Here is a 17,437-nt window from a genome sequence, read left to right as displayed (position 1 = left end):
GGGGGAGGAAGTTCCAGAGCAGGTATGGCAGGAAGTCCTCCCTGTCTGGAGCCACATCCCTGTGTGTCCATTCTAGGCAACAGGAAAATGTTATACTTGACTGCTCTAGTAATACATCCCACATACCCCTTCTCAGTCAATACAACTGAAATATACTCAGAGTCGCAAAGTGATTTCATGCTCTTTATTCAGCTCATAGTGGTGAGGAGGAATGGAAGTCCCCTCAAAGTATCTGCTTTATATACATTATTTACACAATGGGCTGCACGTGATTGGCTAATTCCGGACTTCTCCTGTAGGCCAATCAGGTTGTGGATTCACTTCTATCTGGAGCTGGATTGGGTGGCTCCTGCCGACCAATCATACTGCTGCATTCTGAATCCTATTGTTCTAGGACCAATCAGACTGCTGCATTTTGGATCCTATTGTTCTAGGACCAATCAGACTGCTGCAGTTTGGATCCTATTCAACTCAGTACATAACAGCAACATACATTTATATACATAAATTTTATTCAACAACCCAGAGTCCCAGCTTGACACGAAGGTTCTGGAAACAACTCTCCTTTGGTAGGAGCTTTTGTCAGGAAGCCCGCAGTCATCTCCTTGGTGTGGCAATAAGACAGTTCCACAAGTCCCTCGTGGATGGCCTCACACACATACTTCACCTCAATGCGCTTTGTCCTTGCCTGGAATTTCTCGCTCTGGGACAGCTTTAGGCAACTCCATTGGACTAACAGGCCCCTTTCTCACCACCCCAAAGTCTGAGCCAGGCCATCTCTCTGCACACTTCTGTGGCCGCAATGTATTCAGACTCTGTTGGAAGATAAAGCTATACAACTCTGTTTATAACTGCCCCATGAAATGGGACCGTTTCCAAACATAAATACATATCCACCTGTGGATTTATAATCAGTTGTACATCGCAGCCCAATCTGCATCTGTAAAACCAGTCATTCTAGGATTACTAACAGCTGGTAATCTTAATTTAGTTTATTGCACCCATGAGTACCAAACCACCCTTTTCACACCCACCCAGTCATATTCAGTGGGAGCATTTACTTTTCTGCTTAGAATTCCCACTGCACTGGCTAAATTACTTATTTATGAAAGATGACCAAAGTCCAACCCTGTTCTATGTAAATGTTAAATACAGGGTGATTCTGTGCTGAGCTCCCACATAATATATAGATTTTAATAATTTTTTTCTCTCTTTTTGAAGGGGGTAGATTTCAGAGATTTCAATTAGCCATTTCCTCCTATCACAATTTTGGATGTGTCTCACACAACATCAGGAGTATGAAATTCACTATAATTGTTCTGAAGGCATTCGGTAATAACTGGAGCTATATTTACAGTTAAGTCTGAGGTTCTGGAGTAATCTTGGATTTATTTTCCAAGTAAAGTCTTACAGGCTTTGCAAAGCAGAACATAAGAGTTATGGGGCTATGGTCAGAGATGATAATATTGGTAATCAAGGCCAATTTAACAGAGGGAATAAATTCAAATGAAATAAAAATATGAACTATTCTGGAATAAGCGAAAAAGCTTTTTGAAAAGTAAGTGTAATTGTGTTTATTAGGTATAAAGGACTCGCCAAGGATCAAAGTTCATTTATTTATTAGTTGAGAAAAACTGGTGTTAATTTATTAGGGTTTATGAATGTCCTATCCAATTGATTATTAAGTCATGTTAAAATTCCCCCTAAAATTAATGGACCCTCTTTAAAATTTGATAATTGAAACAGTAGAGCTGATAAAATAGGTTGAGTGGAGTTAGGGACATAGACTGAACCAATTGTATAATTTTTGTTTCTCTATAGTTTCTTCTTCTTCTTCTTCTTGTTTCAAAAACACACACAAAAAAACCCTTCTGATCTATTGGAACATCATTATATACAATGCCTGTTTTCTTGGCAATCCATAAAGCCACACCCCTTGCTTTATGAGGATCCAGGCAAATTATACCAAATCCAACCTTCAGGGGGCAGTACAAATCACTCGCTCGTTTTTCTTTTGTAGGTTTCTTGTAAGCAAATGATATCAGGATTATTTTTTTATGTAGGAATTTTTGTACTCTTTTTCGTTTTGATATGGAACCCAGCCCATTGACAAAATATTCACATTAGCCAAAATTATATCTAAAGCTTAAAACAACTATGAGCTTGCATAACACAGCAGTTTGTGCATCTCTCCCCACAATACATCCCTTTCCCCCCCCCACAACCACCACCATCCTAACCCACAGCTTGAGAAGTAAACCCAGAAATCATGTACCTGCAGGATCCATCTCCAGGGAGAAGTCCTGGGTAGAAATGGCCACAGACCTCAATTTATTATTTTTATTTATTAAATGTATTGCCCTTCACCCGAAGATCACAGGGCAGTTTACAGTAACTTAGGCCTCAAGAATAAGGGGGGGGGGGGAGCTCCCATTTCCCCCACTAAGAGCAAACAGAAGAAAAAAGGCACAATTCAAGTGTTTAATCAAGCAGCAAACTGATTCGGGATATGGTGAACATCATTCAGCTTGATGTAGACTAGAGGATAGAAGCATACATCATACAGGTTTTGTAGACTCTTCAGGTCAATTTGACTCAGGAAACTTTCTCTTTTCTGCTGTGATGGTGTTTTTTACTTGCTAATCATGACCATCTTCTCCAGAATCATCATCCGAGTCCTCCACATTAATCCCACCTTCACACTGCAGTCCTAGTAAAGTTAGTAGGTTTTTAATTTCCTACAGTGTTCTCTACATGCCATCTCTGCGCTGAGGCTTAATTTAAATGGAAAGCCCCATTTGGAAAGGCTTGAATTTCCTTCTAGGCATGCTGAGTGAGGTATTGAGAAATTGCAGAGCTGTTCCCATCAAGGTTCTGATCTTCTGTATGGTTTAGTCTCTCACTGCTTATCTATGAAATCTTGTAGTATCTCTTGGTTTCTCGCCTCTTTGGGTATACAGTAAGTCTCTGTGGACTCTGTCTATATTGGGATTCAAGATGAGCTTAACCATGTGTATAGCCAGGATTTGGGGGGGCAGGCTTGGGGGGGGGAGAACCAACTTATCTGCAACGCAACTGACCAGTTAGTTAAGTATTTTTATTTATTTACTTGATGGGGGGGCAGGTGCCCCCCCACCTCCCTGGCTACGTTCATTACCTTAACAGATTGGAGAACTGGGCATGAGCTAACATAATGAAATTCAATAGGGACAAATGTAAGGTTCTGCTCTTTGGCAGGAATAACCAGCTGCACAAATATAAGATGGGAAACACCTGGATTGTCAGTAGCACATGTGAAAAGGATCCAGGGGTGTTAGTAGACCGCAAGCTTAGCATGAGTCAACAGTGTGATGCAGCAAATAAATAAATAAATAAATAAACAAATAAATAAATAAATAGAAAGATAGATAGATAGAGATAGATAGATAGATAGATAGATAGATAGATAGCTAATGCTGTTCTAAGCTGCATCAACAGAAGTACAATACAGTGGTACCTCAGGTTAAGTACTTAATTCGTTCCGGAGATCCGTACTTTACCTGAAACTGTTCTTAACCTGAAGCACCACTTTAGCTAATGGGGCCTCCTGCTGCCACCGTGCCGCCAGAGCACGATTTCTCTTCTCATCCTGAAGCAAAGTTATTAACCTGAAGAGCAATTTCTGGATTAGCGGAGTATGTAACCTGAAGCGTATGTAACCCGAGGTACCACTGTATCTCCATTAAAGGGAAGTCATAGTCCCGCTCTATTTTGCCTTGGTTCAAACCACACCTGGCATACTGTGTCCAGTTCTGGGCACCACAATTTAAGAAGGATGTTGACAAGCTGAAACCTGTGCAGAGGAGGGCAACCAAGATGATAAAAGGTCTAGAAACCAAGCTTTATGAGGAACAGTCGAGGGAATTTGGTATGTTTAGCCTGGCAAAGAGGAGACTGAGAGGAGATATGGTCAAGTATCTAAAGGGCTGTCAAGAGTCAGATGGAAGATGCAGCGAGCTTGTTTTCTCCTGCTCCGGAGGGTAGGACTTGAACCATGGGCTTCAAGTTACAACAAAGGAAATTCCGACTCAACATTGGGAATAACTTTCTGACAGGAAGAGCTGTTCAGCTGTGGAATGGACTCCCCCCAAAGGTGGTGGACTTTTCTTCACTGGAGGTTTTAAGGCAGAGGCTGAATGGCCACCAGCCATGGATGATCTAGTTGAGATTCCTGCACAATTCTATGATGATTCTAGCATGCCTATGATGGACCTTATCCTGCAAGCTCTTCTTAGATCCTTACCTACCTTTGAGCCAAACCTACTTTACAGGTCCGTGTACCCAGAAAATTACTGAGTGATATGGCCCAATGGTACAAGCCGGCTTCTGGGGAGTCTTTCCTAGGTGTAGAGTGGGAAAGAGCAAAGGCGCAAAAAGCCTCGCGATCTCCGACGCGTCTACCTGCTCGGGGCGGCTGCAAGCCCCCGGTTCTCCGCCCTTCTCCGTGGCCCTTCCCGGTCCCTCCCTCCCTGGCTGCCTTTTTCTCCCAGCCCAGGATGTTGCATCACGGACGGGGCTTGGCTCCCTCCCTGCTCCGGCGCCTGCTCCGTGCGCTGGCCCTGCCCCGAACCCGGGCGGCGGCGCTTCCTGCTGCTGGGCGAAGCCGGAGAGGGCGGCGGCTGCTGCGACTTGACAAGGCGCTGCCGGCCTCGAACCCGCGACCCGCAGGCGGCATCGACTCGCCGCCGCCGCCGCCATGGACAGCCAGGGCCGCCGCGTGGTGGTTTGTGACAACGGCACCGGGGTGAGCGTGCAAGCGCTGGCGGAAAGAGTGTGCCAGGGAGCTGGGCGTGGCGGGTGGGCGCGGCGGGGCATCGTCACCGCCTGTGCCAAGGGGCTAACGTGTGGATCTGCGAATGCATGTGTGTAACACGTCCGAGTGTCCCAGGGTTGCCTCCGAGAGCGCCCGACAATCGGGGCTTTGTTCCGATTTAGCCAGCTCCCTTTCTCTGCCGGGGATGAGCTCGCCTCGGATCTTGCCGCAACTCCCGGGGAGACCTCGGGCAGCATCAAGGTTTTGACCCACAATATTGGGGTGATTCCCCTCCCCCCCTCGGGCTTGCCTCCCTTGCGAGGTTGTTGCAACCATGTAGCCGTTCGTGCAGATTTGGAAAGCGCTCGAGATTATGAAATGAAAGAGCAAGAGCGCCTCTGGGGACGTGCAGAGCGCCCTGGAGACATCGCAGTCGAACCCCAGGAGGGCATTCGTTTTTGAGTTTTGTAGGGCCCACCACCTCGTCGCAAAATAGTGAGTATGGTCATCCCCAAATACATCTGGAAAGATGAAGCTGGTGGCCTTCCAGCGAAAGAGTGTAGCTTCTAGGCATGGTGTTGTTGAACTACAGCTCCCAGCATGGCTGACCTTTGGCCATGCAGGTAGGGGCTTCACATTTAACCAGTGTACTCCTTGGGGGATAGAGGACTGGATTAGCTCAGCCAGATCAATTAGGGACCTGGATTTCACCCTGGAGTCTGTGATCCTCATTCTGTGACTGTGACATAATGACCTATTGTGTGAAAGCAGAAGATCTCTAACCCCTTAAGCCAGGAGTTTAATGTGGCCCTGTAAACTTCTGTGTCCGGCCCTCAGGCCTCTCCCCAGGCCACACCCCTCGCAGGCCTTGATTGAGTGCTTTTTCTGGTTTGAATGAACTTTGATAATGACTCTTGCCTGTCTGAATGAAGGACAGAAAGGAGTGTGTGTTAAAAACCAACCTATTGTAGAAAGGTAAAATTTACCATTTGTTGGTCTGCTTACTTTTGTCTCTGGCTTGGGAACCCCCCCCCCCAAATCAAAGGTTACCCATTGTGGCCCTTGTCTTGGTCACAACTATCATTTGCTCCTCCAAACACAAATACTTTTCAGTGGAGTGAGTTCTGTATCTTTTGTTGTTGCTGCAATTTTTATAATTCAGTTTAAATTTAAGTGCAGGCCATACATTCAAACTCTGAGCTGCCAGTTGTTGAGAAAGGAGTAGTCTAGAAGAGGAAGGTCGGCATCCATCTGTCTTGGGGGACAGTGGAGGAGTGTGCCTTCAGAGATGGAGTCAAACCATTGGAGAGTTACAGCGCCTGCTGTGGCTGTAGAGACTGACAGGGGAGAGACATGTTTTGTTGCAGCTGGGGCAGACGAAGACATGCGGTTGTGCTGCTGCAGATGCCCCATGGCGTTTCTTCTCTCTGTGTTCCTCCCAGCGGTCATTCCTCCTCTGGTCACTGCTGTGGATGTATGGCTTGACCGTATGTCTCCAGCACTGCGGTCATCTGCAAGGGATTCCCACATGGCATGATTGATGCTGCCAGCCTTCATGCCACATTTGCAGACATCTTTGTAATTCAGAGCTGGTCTGCCAACGGGCCTGGTGCCTGAAGCCAGCTCCCCATAGGAGATCCTGCCATCTTTCATTCTGTCGACATGACCAAGACAGTGTAGACCACAAACTAATACAGAAATTAGGCCTAATGGCGGGAATGGGGGTTAGATACACAGGAAATTCATTGGGGAACTGCACAGCTGTGGGAAAGTCCACATAGATACCCTTCTCTAAATTTGTTTGTAAGTCTTTTAGGGCTTTAAAAAAAAACAAAAACAGTTTGGAGATCAGAGCTGTAGAGCCTTAGGCTAAGGGATCCAGCTGTGGAGGGTGTAATGCAGCCTCTAGCAACCTGCGACTGCCAGATGTTCCAACTATACAACTTCCATCAGCCCCAGCTAAAGGTTGTTGCAATGTTTTAAGACTAGATACTCCTGTGAGTTAGTTCCCTTGGTTAGAACATGGTGCTGATAATACCAAGGTTGTGGGTTCGATTCCCGTGTATTCCAGCATTGCAGGGGGTTAGACTAGATGAAACTAGTCCCTTCCGACTCTACAATTCTATGATTTCCAAACATTTCAGGGGGATGATCATGCTAGAAATGGTCTACCCAAGGTGCTGTTGAACCTGGAAACTGCTGTCCAAGGGGGAACATAGGAAGCTGCCATGTCCTGAGTCAGGCCCTTGGTCCAATATTGCCCGCACTGAATGGCAGCAGCTCTCCAGGGTTTCAAGCAAGGGACATTTCCTACCTGGAGATGCCAGGGACTGAGCCTTTCACATGCAAAACCTGGTGCTCTTACCACAGAGCTTTGATCTTCCTCAGCTATATTTTCAAAATTTATAAGCTGCATATTTCACAAGTGTTGTTACATGGCAAGGCCACTAAATAATTGACTTAGTGGGTGTGGGATAATGCTGTGAACACCCAGGTAAGGACGGTGACTCCAGCTCTCTCCATCCACGGTTTTAATCAGTTTCCAGCATGTCATGACACCCATATGCATACATAGGAAACGGACTGGTCTGTCTTTCTCGGTGTTCACTGCACTGACTGGCAGTGACACTCCAGAGTTTACCTGTAGATGCTGGGGATTGAATTTTGGACTGCAGGTGTTTTGTACTTTGAGCTTAGTAAGCAGCTGCTTTACCTCGGTAAAGGTAAAAAGGTACCCCTGACCATGAGGTCCAGTCGTGACCGACTCTGGGGTTGCGGCACTCATCTCGCTTTATTGGCTGAGGGATCCTGCGTACAGCTTCCGGATCATGTGGCCAGCATGACTGAGCCGCTTCTGGCGAACCAGAGCAGCACATGGAAACGCTGTTTACCTTCCCACCGGAGCGGTACCTATTTATCTACTAGCACTTTGATGTGCTTTCAAACTGCTAGGTTGGCAGGAGCAGGGACCGAGCAATGGGAGCTCACCCTGTTGCAGGGATTCGAACCGCCAACCTTCTGATTGGCAAGCCCTGGGCTCTGTGGTTTAGACCACAGCGCCACCCGCGTCCCACTCTACCTCTGAGCTTCCACCAAACAGAAAGCAAGATTCCAGTGCTTGAGTTTCTAATGAAGGGTGGATTTAAATATCAATCTGCCTTATTTATACTGAGGTCAGGCTGTTGGTCCCTTAAGCTCAGTATTTTTACAGTGGCTGGCAGTGACTCACTGAGAGCGGGACGTCTGTCTCTCTCAGCCCCAGATTGAACTGGGAATCTTCTGCCTGCAAAGTGAGCCTGCCCCTCTTAAGAACTGTAGGCAACCCTGAAATCCCTGGGAGAAAAGGCCGGTCTCTGGCTGATTTAGCCCCTTTCTCTTGGGCCGTTCCACATGCTGCAGTCTTGCTGCTGGCAACACCCGACTGACCTGTAGATCTCTCTGTCTTGCCTTGTGCCTGTGGGATTTCATACATGCAGATTTACCGGGAAGATTAAGCATAAATTAAGATTAACTGGCATGGATAACACAGCAGACAGTTCAATGGGCAAGATTCTTAGGCTTCTGGGAAATCTTCTGAAAGCCACATGCCAACTGGCCTGCAGGGCCAGAGACAAAAGTGGGCCATACTTTTGTGCTGTCGACTAGTTTCTACGCTAGTTTCAGTGACACTTTCCAGGCAGGAAAAACACTCGTGAAGCAGGGCCAGTGACGGATGTGGCCTACAGAGAGTTCAGAGGGCCAGATAGCGAGACAAGGAGGGCCACATTTGGTGCTTTGACATGAGATTTAAGCAGCCCTGGGTTGAGGTCCGCAGTATATTAATGTTCTCTTGAGGAGGCTATATAAGGTTTTTGGAAAGCAGTGCATCCTTTGAGAAGTGTGTGTGTGCACACATGGCAGGTTCTTTGGGGAGCATGCTGGGAGGGTGTGCGCACTTGCGCACGCACTGAGCTTTTCCAGCAATCTGGAAAAAGTCGCCTCTCAACGCAGCTTTGTCGGTGATTTGCAGCAAAGCACTGTGGGTAACAAAGCCACCCCCACATGTCCTCTCAGCTTTCCATTGCTTTTTTGTTCTCAAACCCACTTCATTCCCCCGCCTGCTGAACATAACTCAAAAGAAACTGGCTGGGAGATCGGTGTGCAGGGAGCCTACTTATTCCATGATCTGGCAGTTTTTAATTTCTAAACGGAAAATAAGAGAGAAAGAGGGGGAGGGGAAGTGTTTATAAACATAGCGAGCTCTGCTTTATATTGAGTCAGGCTATTGATCCATGTAGCTCAGTATTGTCAACACTGACTGGCAGCAGCTCTCTAGGCAGCGGTGTCCCACAGCCCTATGTGGAGATGCCAAAGGGAATTGAACCTGGGAAAAACAGGGGGTCTTGTCAATGAGCTACGGGCCTTCCCCTAAGAATAAGATTCCAGTCCTCATGGTTTTGAATAACAGGCTGATTTAGATAGGAAAATAGAATCACAGAACTGTTGAAGCGGACACAAGGGTCAGTGCAGCAGGAATCTCTTGCCCAACAAGGGGCTCGAATCCATGTTTTAATAAGATTAAAAGTCTCATAAGAAGCTGCTGCGTTGTACAGAATCAGACCATTGGTCTACCTAGTTCAGTGCTGTCTATGCAGAGTAGCAGTGTCTCTACAGGCTTCCAGGTGCAGAAACTTCCCCAGCCCTATATGGTGATGCTGGGGGTCGGACCTGTAATGCTCTGGATGAGGACTATGCGGGACTCTGTGGGAGGGTTGGCCTCCACCCTCTGACAAAGCCTTCTGCTTCTGTGTTGAATTTCTGGTTGAGAAATTTCAGCAGCCAAACCATTAGTTGCATAAAGGTTAATATAGAAACAGGAATTTAGGAAGCTGCCCTATACTGAGTCATTCCCTCATTCCATCTGGTTCAGTTTTGCCTACAGCAGGAGTTGCTTCTTGGACAAGTGAGCACATTTCAAATTTTGGAGGGAGAGCAGGGGGCGCCTGTCACAAAATGGCTTCCGCGGAGGGGGCATGGCATAGCACAAAATGGCTGCCACGGGAAGTGTGGCAAAACGCAAAATTAGAAAGGCAGCCACCTCCAACAACCTTATGCTTACCAGCAGGGAAGTAAACTGTGTCCTGCTGGCACTGATTGTGGAGATAGTGCAATATTGATTTTACACACACACACACACACACACACACACACACACACACTTGCTATCTAAGAGCAATGGGGGCATTCCTCAGTAGCAGGGGAAATATAGAAGGTGGCTACACCACACCCTGATTTTAAGGCACCTGCACATTTTGTCCCATGACTTCCTAGGAGGGCTAGATACTTACTTTAAAAATAAAAATGGAAGCTCGGAATCTGGGGCACCTGCCCAGGGGCACCAGTGAAAGCTTTTGTGAGTGTCACTGTGCCCATGGGTGCCAGGTTGGCGGCCCCTGATCTACAGTGACTGGAAGTAGATCTCTGGGGTTTCATGCAGGGGGCTCTTCCAGCCCTATGTGGAGATGCTGGAGACTGAACCTGAGGCTTTCTGCCTGCAAAAGAAGTGCTCTTTTGCTCAGCTGCGGCCCTTCCCCGCTCGTTTTTGTTGCCTGCATCGATTCAGGAGAGCTGCCATGGCAGCCAGAGGTAGTAGCCCTTGGTAGCAAAGTTCAGCAGGAGAAAGAGGCCTCCATGCTCCCGCCCTTCGTTTTGGGCCTGCAGATTTCTGGAGCTCTCGGTGTGCAAGCAACTTCCTCCTCGGTTGCCTGTTTGTTCTGCTGTGAGTCATATTTGGCCATTTCATTTCCTGCCTCTCCACTTCCCCCTTTGCAGTTTGGTTTCCTCCGTCTAGTCTGAGGGCACATTTCCCAGCCCAGAACCAGAGGCCTTTAGCAGGCTAGCAGAGCAGCTTCTCAGGCTGGCCTTTTCTCGCACACACACATACCCCCCCCTTTTAAACCAGGGGTTGGCCACCTTTGGGGGCCAGTGGGCACAACTGGGATTTTGAGAAAGTACTATGGGCGCCTTGCAAAAACAGCTGCTGCGGAGCGTGTTGCATAACACAAGCACATTGGAAAGGGGGGGCGGGAGAGAAAGACCACTTTGCTGTTACAGCAGATGAATCTGAAGGGGTGTCCACCCTAGAACATTGTCTAGTCCTGTTGCATCTGATGGGTTTCACTTGGTAATTCTCGAGGACATGGACAAGGTGCATAAAATATCTGAAGCACTGTTACAAGAAAGATGGAACAATCTGGTTTCCTGCTGCAGACAGTAGGACTCAAAGCAGTGGGTTTAAATTACCAGAAAGGAGATTCTGACTAAACATTAGGGAGAGCTTTCTGATGGGAAGAGCTGTTTAACAGTGGAATGGGCTACCTCAGAAGGTAGTGGACTCTGTTTCATTACAGGCTTTTAAGCAGAGGGATGGCCATCTGTCAAGGATTCTTTTTCAGACATTCCTGGATTGCCCTACAGTTCTATGATTCGATGACTGTTGGCCATGCTGGCTAGGACTGATGCATATCTCCAACACTCATATAAACTTGCCCTGTTCCATTAAAGATTTCCCTTCGGGAAGTTCTTTGGATTGTGATCCTTTTGCTAGTTGCGTGGGAAATGGGCTTGGTGCCGTGTCAGTTTTGCCAGTAACTTTGGATGAAAATGAAGCTTGGTAGCTTCCAGGTTAGATTACTGCAATGCATAGTGTATGAGACTGTGTTTTAAAGGGTGCTCAGAAAATGCAGTTACTTCAAACCCCCGCTGTTAGGCTATGAAAAACGCAAAAATTATCAAGGGAATGGAGCAATGTCCCTGTGAGTTGGGGTGTGTGTGTGAACAACACTTTAAAAATAAAGGGCTAAAAGGAAAACTGCATTCTGGAGTGTAGTGTGTAGAAAACTGATAGAGATAAGTTTTGCTCCATCTCTGATAATCCTAGAACTCGGAGGCAGCAGAAGTATTGGCAACGCAGAGAGGCAGAATAGTGGAACCGCAAAGTCCCCAGTTTGAAAATTGTGGTTGCTGCTCATTTGCATCATAAGCCAGCCTTAAGGAAGTCGCCTTTGCACTCCCAAATACATTACGGTGATGGTAATACTACTGACCTCCCTCACAAGGTTGTTGTAAGAATGAACTTAAATAATAATGCCCACAAAGGAGTCCTATAGAACCAACCCTTTTCCTACATCCCTGGCTCCCCTACCCACTGTGTCATTCTTCCATGCTTGAATTACTCTCAACCATTGTTTTTCTCTCCCCCCCCCCCCCCCCGTTTCTCCTGCAGTTTGTAAAATGTGGCTTTGCTGGGTCAAACTTCCCGGAGCACATCTTCCCAGCTCTGGTGGGCCGCCCTATCATCCGCTCCACCGCCAAAGTTGGCAACATTGAGATCAAGGTGAGTAGCGTCTGTGGGCCTCAGATCTCGGTGTGTGTGGTGAGGCCAGTCAAATGCGGTTGGGGGTGGAGGGCTGTTTTTTATTCTGTAATGGATAAGGTGGGGAACCAATGGCCCTCAGCCTAATTTCATGTGGCCCTCAGCATTTCAGATGTTAGGGACCCACTCTTGCTCTCTAGGCTTCTGCTCTAGGTATTGCTTCCTCTTCTGTTTCATGTGTTTGCAAGAGGTAGAGAAACAGCTTTGCAAGAACTTGCCTTATTAAATATCTCCCAGGACAACAACATACACACACAAGGAACTCATAAGTCACTTACTCTCAGCAGGTAGAAATATCATAACTGGAAGGACCTATCAGGAGTGAACATAGACCACTGGTACCAAAAAATAACGGGAAAGTTACTAGAAAAGTTAACCAACAAACTCAAACTAGCACAAGGACAAGGACCTCAGTGTGGTTCCCCTTTATTACATACGCAACACTATCCCCCCCAACTGCATACAAATCAATACGGCTCACCTGACCCAACAACCTAGCCTTCCTCCCTCACACAAATGGACCACACCGCAATCAACTAAACACAACCAACCAAGCTTGGGAACCCCTAACCTCTCACAATATCAATAAAAATAAATAAATAAATGCACAAATGTGATTCTGACACAACTCCCCCTATACTAAGAACAGGCAATAGAATGAAAGAACAATTTCCCCAGTCCATCTCCCCCTCCCTTTTCCCCCAACTGCAAGATGTCGATGACAAAAATGTTTTTCACCAAACGTAAATGATCTTGTGAAAAAGACTTAAGAATTGAAAGTCAAGACAATAGATGTAACGTTCCCTGTTTATCTGTTTGCTTTGTAACACAAAAACCCCCCAATAAAAACTATTTTTTTAAAAGAGAGAAAAAAAGAAACAGCTGAGCAGTTGCAGAGTGCTTAGAAAGCCTGCAGGCCCTCCATTGGAAAAAATGTTCCCCAGCCCTGCCATAAAGTTACTGAGAGGCCCTGGAAGCTTCGAATATAGAATTTTTAGCACTCCTGAGAGTGTGAGTAACTACAGTTACTACAACTGGCGGAAGTGGCATATAACTCACCCACTGCAAGAACAGTATTGGAGTTAAAGTCACCCTGATGGTTTGTATGCTTGTCTATATGGTCCAGCAATCTAACTCCACACTGTTAGTTGGAGTTTGATACCTGTTTGTGTGAAGGGAGCCCAAGTTTTGGCCATGATCTGAAGGCTGATTATGCTCTGTGATGACATGGCACGGGGGCTCATGTATTGCACACGCAGGTGTATAGCTGTAGCCCAGCAGCATAACTATTTATTTATTTTTTAACTTTATATGCCACTTGATTGTAAAAAGCAGCAAAATCGAGAAAAAATGACAAGCATACTTTAAAACATACAAAACAAAAAACATACAAAACACTAAAACAGATTAACATACAAAACATACAAAACACTAAAACATACAAAAACATACAAAACACTAAAATAGATTAAGATTACCTCAGCTTTCTAGGTGTCTGGGTAGGCCTGACTAAACAAAAATGTCTTTAGCAGGTCTGAAAAGAGTACATGGAAGGTTCCTGCTTCCTCTCAATAGGCAGGGAGTTCCCAAGTTGCAGGCGCTGCCACGTCAAACGATCGAGTTCTTACATATGTGGATATTATGTGTCACCTGTGGCAGGGCCAATTCCGCCAATTGGCGCGGTCGAGTGGGCACATGGGGGCGGGGTAAGGTGATCTCATAGGTGAACTGGCCCCAAGTTGTTAGAATTGAATTTTATTTCTCTTTCCCGTGCCAGGACCTCATGGTGGGAGATGAAGCCAGCGAGTTGCGCTCTATGCTGGAGGTGAACTACCCCATGGAGAACGGGATCGTGCGCAACTGGGACGACATGAAGTACTTGTGGGACTACACCTTTGGGCCCGAGAAGCTCAATGTCGACCCCCGCAACTGCAAGATCCTGCTTACCGAGCCCCCCATGAACCCCACCAAGAACCGGGAGAAGATCATTGAGGTAGGTGGGATGTTATTAGCAGAGGAGCTTTGGAGAAGCTGGGGTCCCAGAGCAGGGGTGTGAGAAACGAGTTCATCAAACCGTCCCTGCAAGATGTGAGGCTGGATCAGTGTGATGGGATCTGTTGTGGCAGGAGCGAGATAGGCCGCAGAGTTTTGTAAGCTCCTTGAGGCAGGGTCCTGGGTCCTCTTGTATACTTTATAATAATATAAAAAATAAGGAAACCTGGGGAGAGGTTGGGTAACTTGTGTTCTGTAAGTGGGGCTGGTCTTGGCGGCTATTGAAATACAGTGGTACCTTGAGTTAAGTACTTAATTCGTTCCAGAGGTCCGTTCTTAACCTGAAGCACCACTTTAGCTAATGGGGCCTCCCGCTGCCGCCGTGCCGCCACCGCACGATTTCTGTTCTCATCCTGAAGCAAAGTTCTTAACCTGAGGTACTATTTCTGGGTTAGCGGAGTCTGTAACTTGAAGCGTCTGTAACCTGAAGCGTACGTAACCCAAGGTACCACTGTATGGACTTGGGAATAGCCAGGAATTCTAGGGGTGGCTGAGACTTGTAGAACGAATGCTCATTGCCCATTTGCCCTTGCAACACAGGTGATGTTTGAGACATACCAGTTTGAAGGAGTCTATATCGCTATCCAGGCAGTGCTGACCCTCTACGCCCAAGGTAAGTTGGAGGCTGGGGTGTGTGATGGGAGAGGCCAGGAGTTAAGCAATGGTATGGTATTAATGCATGTTAAATCTTTTGGAAGACCCACATGTTTTATTGTTTAAGGGAGACATTGTATTAATTCCCAATCTGTGTCCTGTTAATAATAAAGGGGACGCGGGTGGCGCTGTGGTCTAAACCACAGAGCCTCTTGGGCTTGCCTATCAGAAGGTCAGCAATTCAAATCCCTGCGACGGAGTGAGCTCCTGTTGCTCTATCTCAGCTCCTGCCAACTTAGCAGTTGGAAAGCACACCAGTGCAAGTAAATAAATAGGTAACACTGCGGCCGGAAGGTAAACGGTATTTCTGTGCGCTCTGGCACTCGTCACAGTGTTCTGTTGCTCTAGAACATGGGTAGGCAAACTAAGGCTCGGAGCCCAGATCCGGCCCAATCGCCTTCTCAATCCGGCCCGCGGATTGAGCGTGTTTTTACATGAGTAGAATGTGCTTTTATTTAAAATGCATCTCTGGGTTATTTGTGGGGCGTAGGATTTTTTTGGGGGAGGGGGGAAATGAACAAATTCCTATGCCCCACAAATAACCCAGAGATGCATTTTAAATAAAAGCACACATTCTACTCATGTAAAAACACCAGGCAGGCCCCACAAATAACCCAGAGATGCATTTTAAATAAAATGACATATTCTACTCATGTAAAAACACGCTGATTCCCAGACTGTCCACGGGCTTAGAAAGTGATTGGGCCAGATCCGGCCTCTGGGCCTTAGTTTGCCTACCCATGATCTAAATCAATGTTGTCTGCAATGGACATCAGCTCTCTGGGTGTTTCAGATAGGAGACTGGGAGAGATGTCATTGGGGATTGAATCTGGGCGTTATACATGAACAGCCTGCACACTGCCACTGAACTATGACATTTAATTTAATGAAAGTATGGGCTGGCATGTTGATGATGATGTTGTGTGGACCCCATGTAAAACTGCATACAAAGGCTGCTGAGATTGCAATATAAGCCCCTAGCAAGAAGCACTTTTAGAAGTGAAAATTTGTCTCACTCATTCACCTGGTTGGTATCAGTTCCCGTTGGTATCCAGCTTCCTTTGAAAAGTCTGCATTGAGTGTACTTTCCCTCCCCATAACAGTTTGTAACTGGTGATTTTATTCATGACCACAATGTTCCAGATCCTTTTCTTCTGTCAATCTGTTGTTGGCACGCAAGCTGTTTTCAAAGGTTTTGCTAGCAGAGTTCACGCTGCAGTTAGCAAATGCTGCCAACTCTTCAAATAAAAGAAATTCTGGTATCTGGGCAGGCCCAGGGGAGGAGGCTGCTGGGGTTCCCCCCACCCCCATGTCAGAGTGTGAAGCCTGGCTAGTTAGGGCATTAGACAAGATTGTTGTGTATATATAAAAAAATAGATATAACAGATTTAAAGTCAAATTGTTTGCTGCTATATAGGAAATTAATGTATACATATTTATATATTTTTTTCAAGCAAACATTTAAAGCTGAGATTTTAGAGATAATTAGTAATATATTTATCTAGGGAAAAATGATGTTTAACATATTAATATACGTATGTTTAAAGATAAATTGTAATACCAAGAGTCTGCATTGCCATTCAGTGCAAAGAGACTGCGGAACGAAATGGTTTTATAGAGCTGGGTGTGTCTTGATTGGCTGGCAAGGTCAGCTGGCTTGTCTTCAGGCCAGTACATATTTCGATTCCTGCTTAGACTTTTGTTTAACACACACACACACACACACACACACACACACACACACACACACAACCCGGTTCAATTCTTGCCTCTTCCATGAACTCCAAAGGTGGCCTTAGGCAATCTAAGATTATCTCAGCTTTGGCCTTCTCTCTGAAGCTTGGGGATAATACAGTGGTACCTCGGGTTACATACGCTTCAGGTTACATATGCTTCAGGTTACAGACTCCGCTAACCCAGAAATAGAGCTTCAGGTTAAGAACTTTGCTTCAGGATAAGAACAGAAATTGTGCTCCGGCAGCGCAGTGGCAGCAGAAGGCCCCATTAGCTAAAGTGGTGCTTCAGGTTAAGAACAGTTTCAGGTTAAGAACGGACCTCCCGAACAAATTAAGTACTTAACCCGAGGTACCACTGTAATTCTCTTTGATGGCCACCTTGCAGGGTTGTTGTAAAAATTAGATACACACACACTTGTGTGAAGAGGTTTGTACACTTTGCTACTGAAACAGTCTGTTGCCATAATTAATATGAAAACCTTTTTTCAGGCCTTCTCACAGGCGTGGTGGTAGACTCTGGGGACGGTGTCACCCACATCTGCCCAGTCTACGAGGGCTTCTCCTTGCCCCACCTCACCCGTCGGCTGGACATAGCGGGGCGTGACATCACACGCTACCTCATCAAGGTGAGGGCTGCAGAGGCCGTCGCTGGCTTTCTTCCCCTAGGTGGAGGATGCGACATAGGGCATCAAAGAAATGAGTGAGCAGGATCTGCTGAAACCCTTTCGTGAAGCTGGAGCACCTGTGTATCAGCAAGTAGGGAGCGCCTGTATCAAAACACTGCTGTGT

At 46.5% G+C, this 17,437-nt stretch overlaps 1 protein-coding gene and 1 long non-coding RNA gene across 4 annotated transcripts in view; one reads left to right on the top strand and one right to left on the bottom strand.

Moving 5' to 3' along the window:
- Window positions 1-170: 170 nt before the first annotated feature.
- Window positions 171-4,470, bottom strand: LOC310752155. The gene is made up of 2 exons (XR_014542858.1): window positions 4,441-4,470; window positions 171-2,710 (listed from the first exon to the last, which is right to left on the bottom strand). It is a non-coding gene; the product is annotated as an uncharacterized lncRNA (long non-coding RNA).
- A 75-nt stretch (window positions 4,471-4,545) lies between these two features.
- Window positions 4,546-17,437, top strand: part of LOC310752114 (actin-related protein 2-like) — a 20,093-nt gene continuing 7,201 nt past the window's right edge. The window contains exons 1-5 of one of the 3 annotated variants that reach the window (XR_014542841.1): window positions 4,546-4,783; window positions 12,057-12,167; window positions 13,984-14,199; window positions 14,799-14,871; window positions 17,138-17,274. Coding sequence is in view for 2 of the 3 variants with exons in the window: in XM_083591894.1 (XP_083448020.1) it covers window positions 4,736-4,783; window positions 12,057-12,167; window positions 13,984-14,199; window positions 14,799-14,871; window positions 17,138-17,274 (585 nt within the window). In the remaining variant the exon portion in view is untranslated. Of the gene's footprint in view, window positions 4,784-4,860; window positions 5,288-12,056; window positions 12,168-13,983; window positions 14,200-14,798; window positions 14,872-17,137; window positions 17,275-17,437 lie in introns of those variants that run through there. The other 2 variants (XM_083591894.1, XM_083591895.1) reach the window with 2 other exon arrangements.

This window comes from Podarcis filfolensis (assembly GCF_964270895.1).
Source record: "Podarcis filfolensis genome assembly, chromosome: 16".
Classification (NCBI taxonomy): domain Eukaryota; kingdom Metazoa; phylum Chordata; class Lepidosauria; order Squamata; family Lacertidae; genus Podarcis; species Podarcis filfolensis.
The sequence above is the reverse complement of the archived record's forward strand: the minus strand, read 5'-3'. Positions and strand labels throughout refer to the sequence as shown.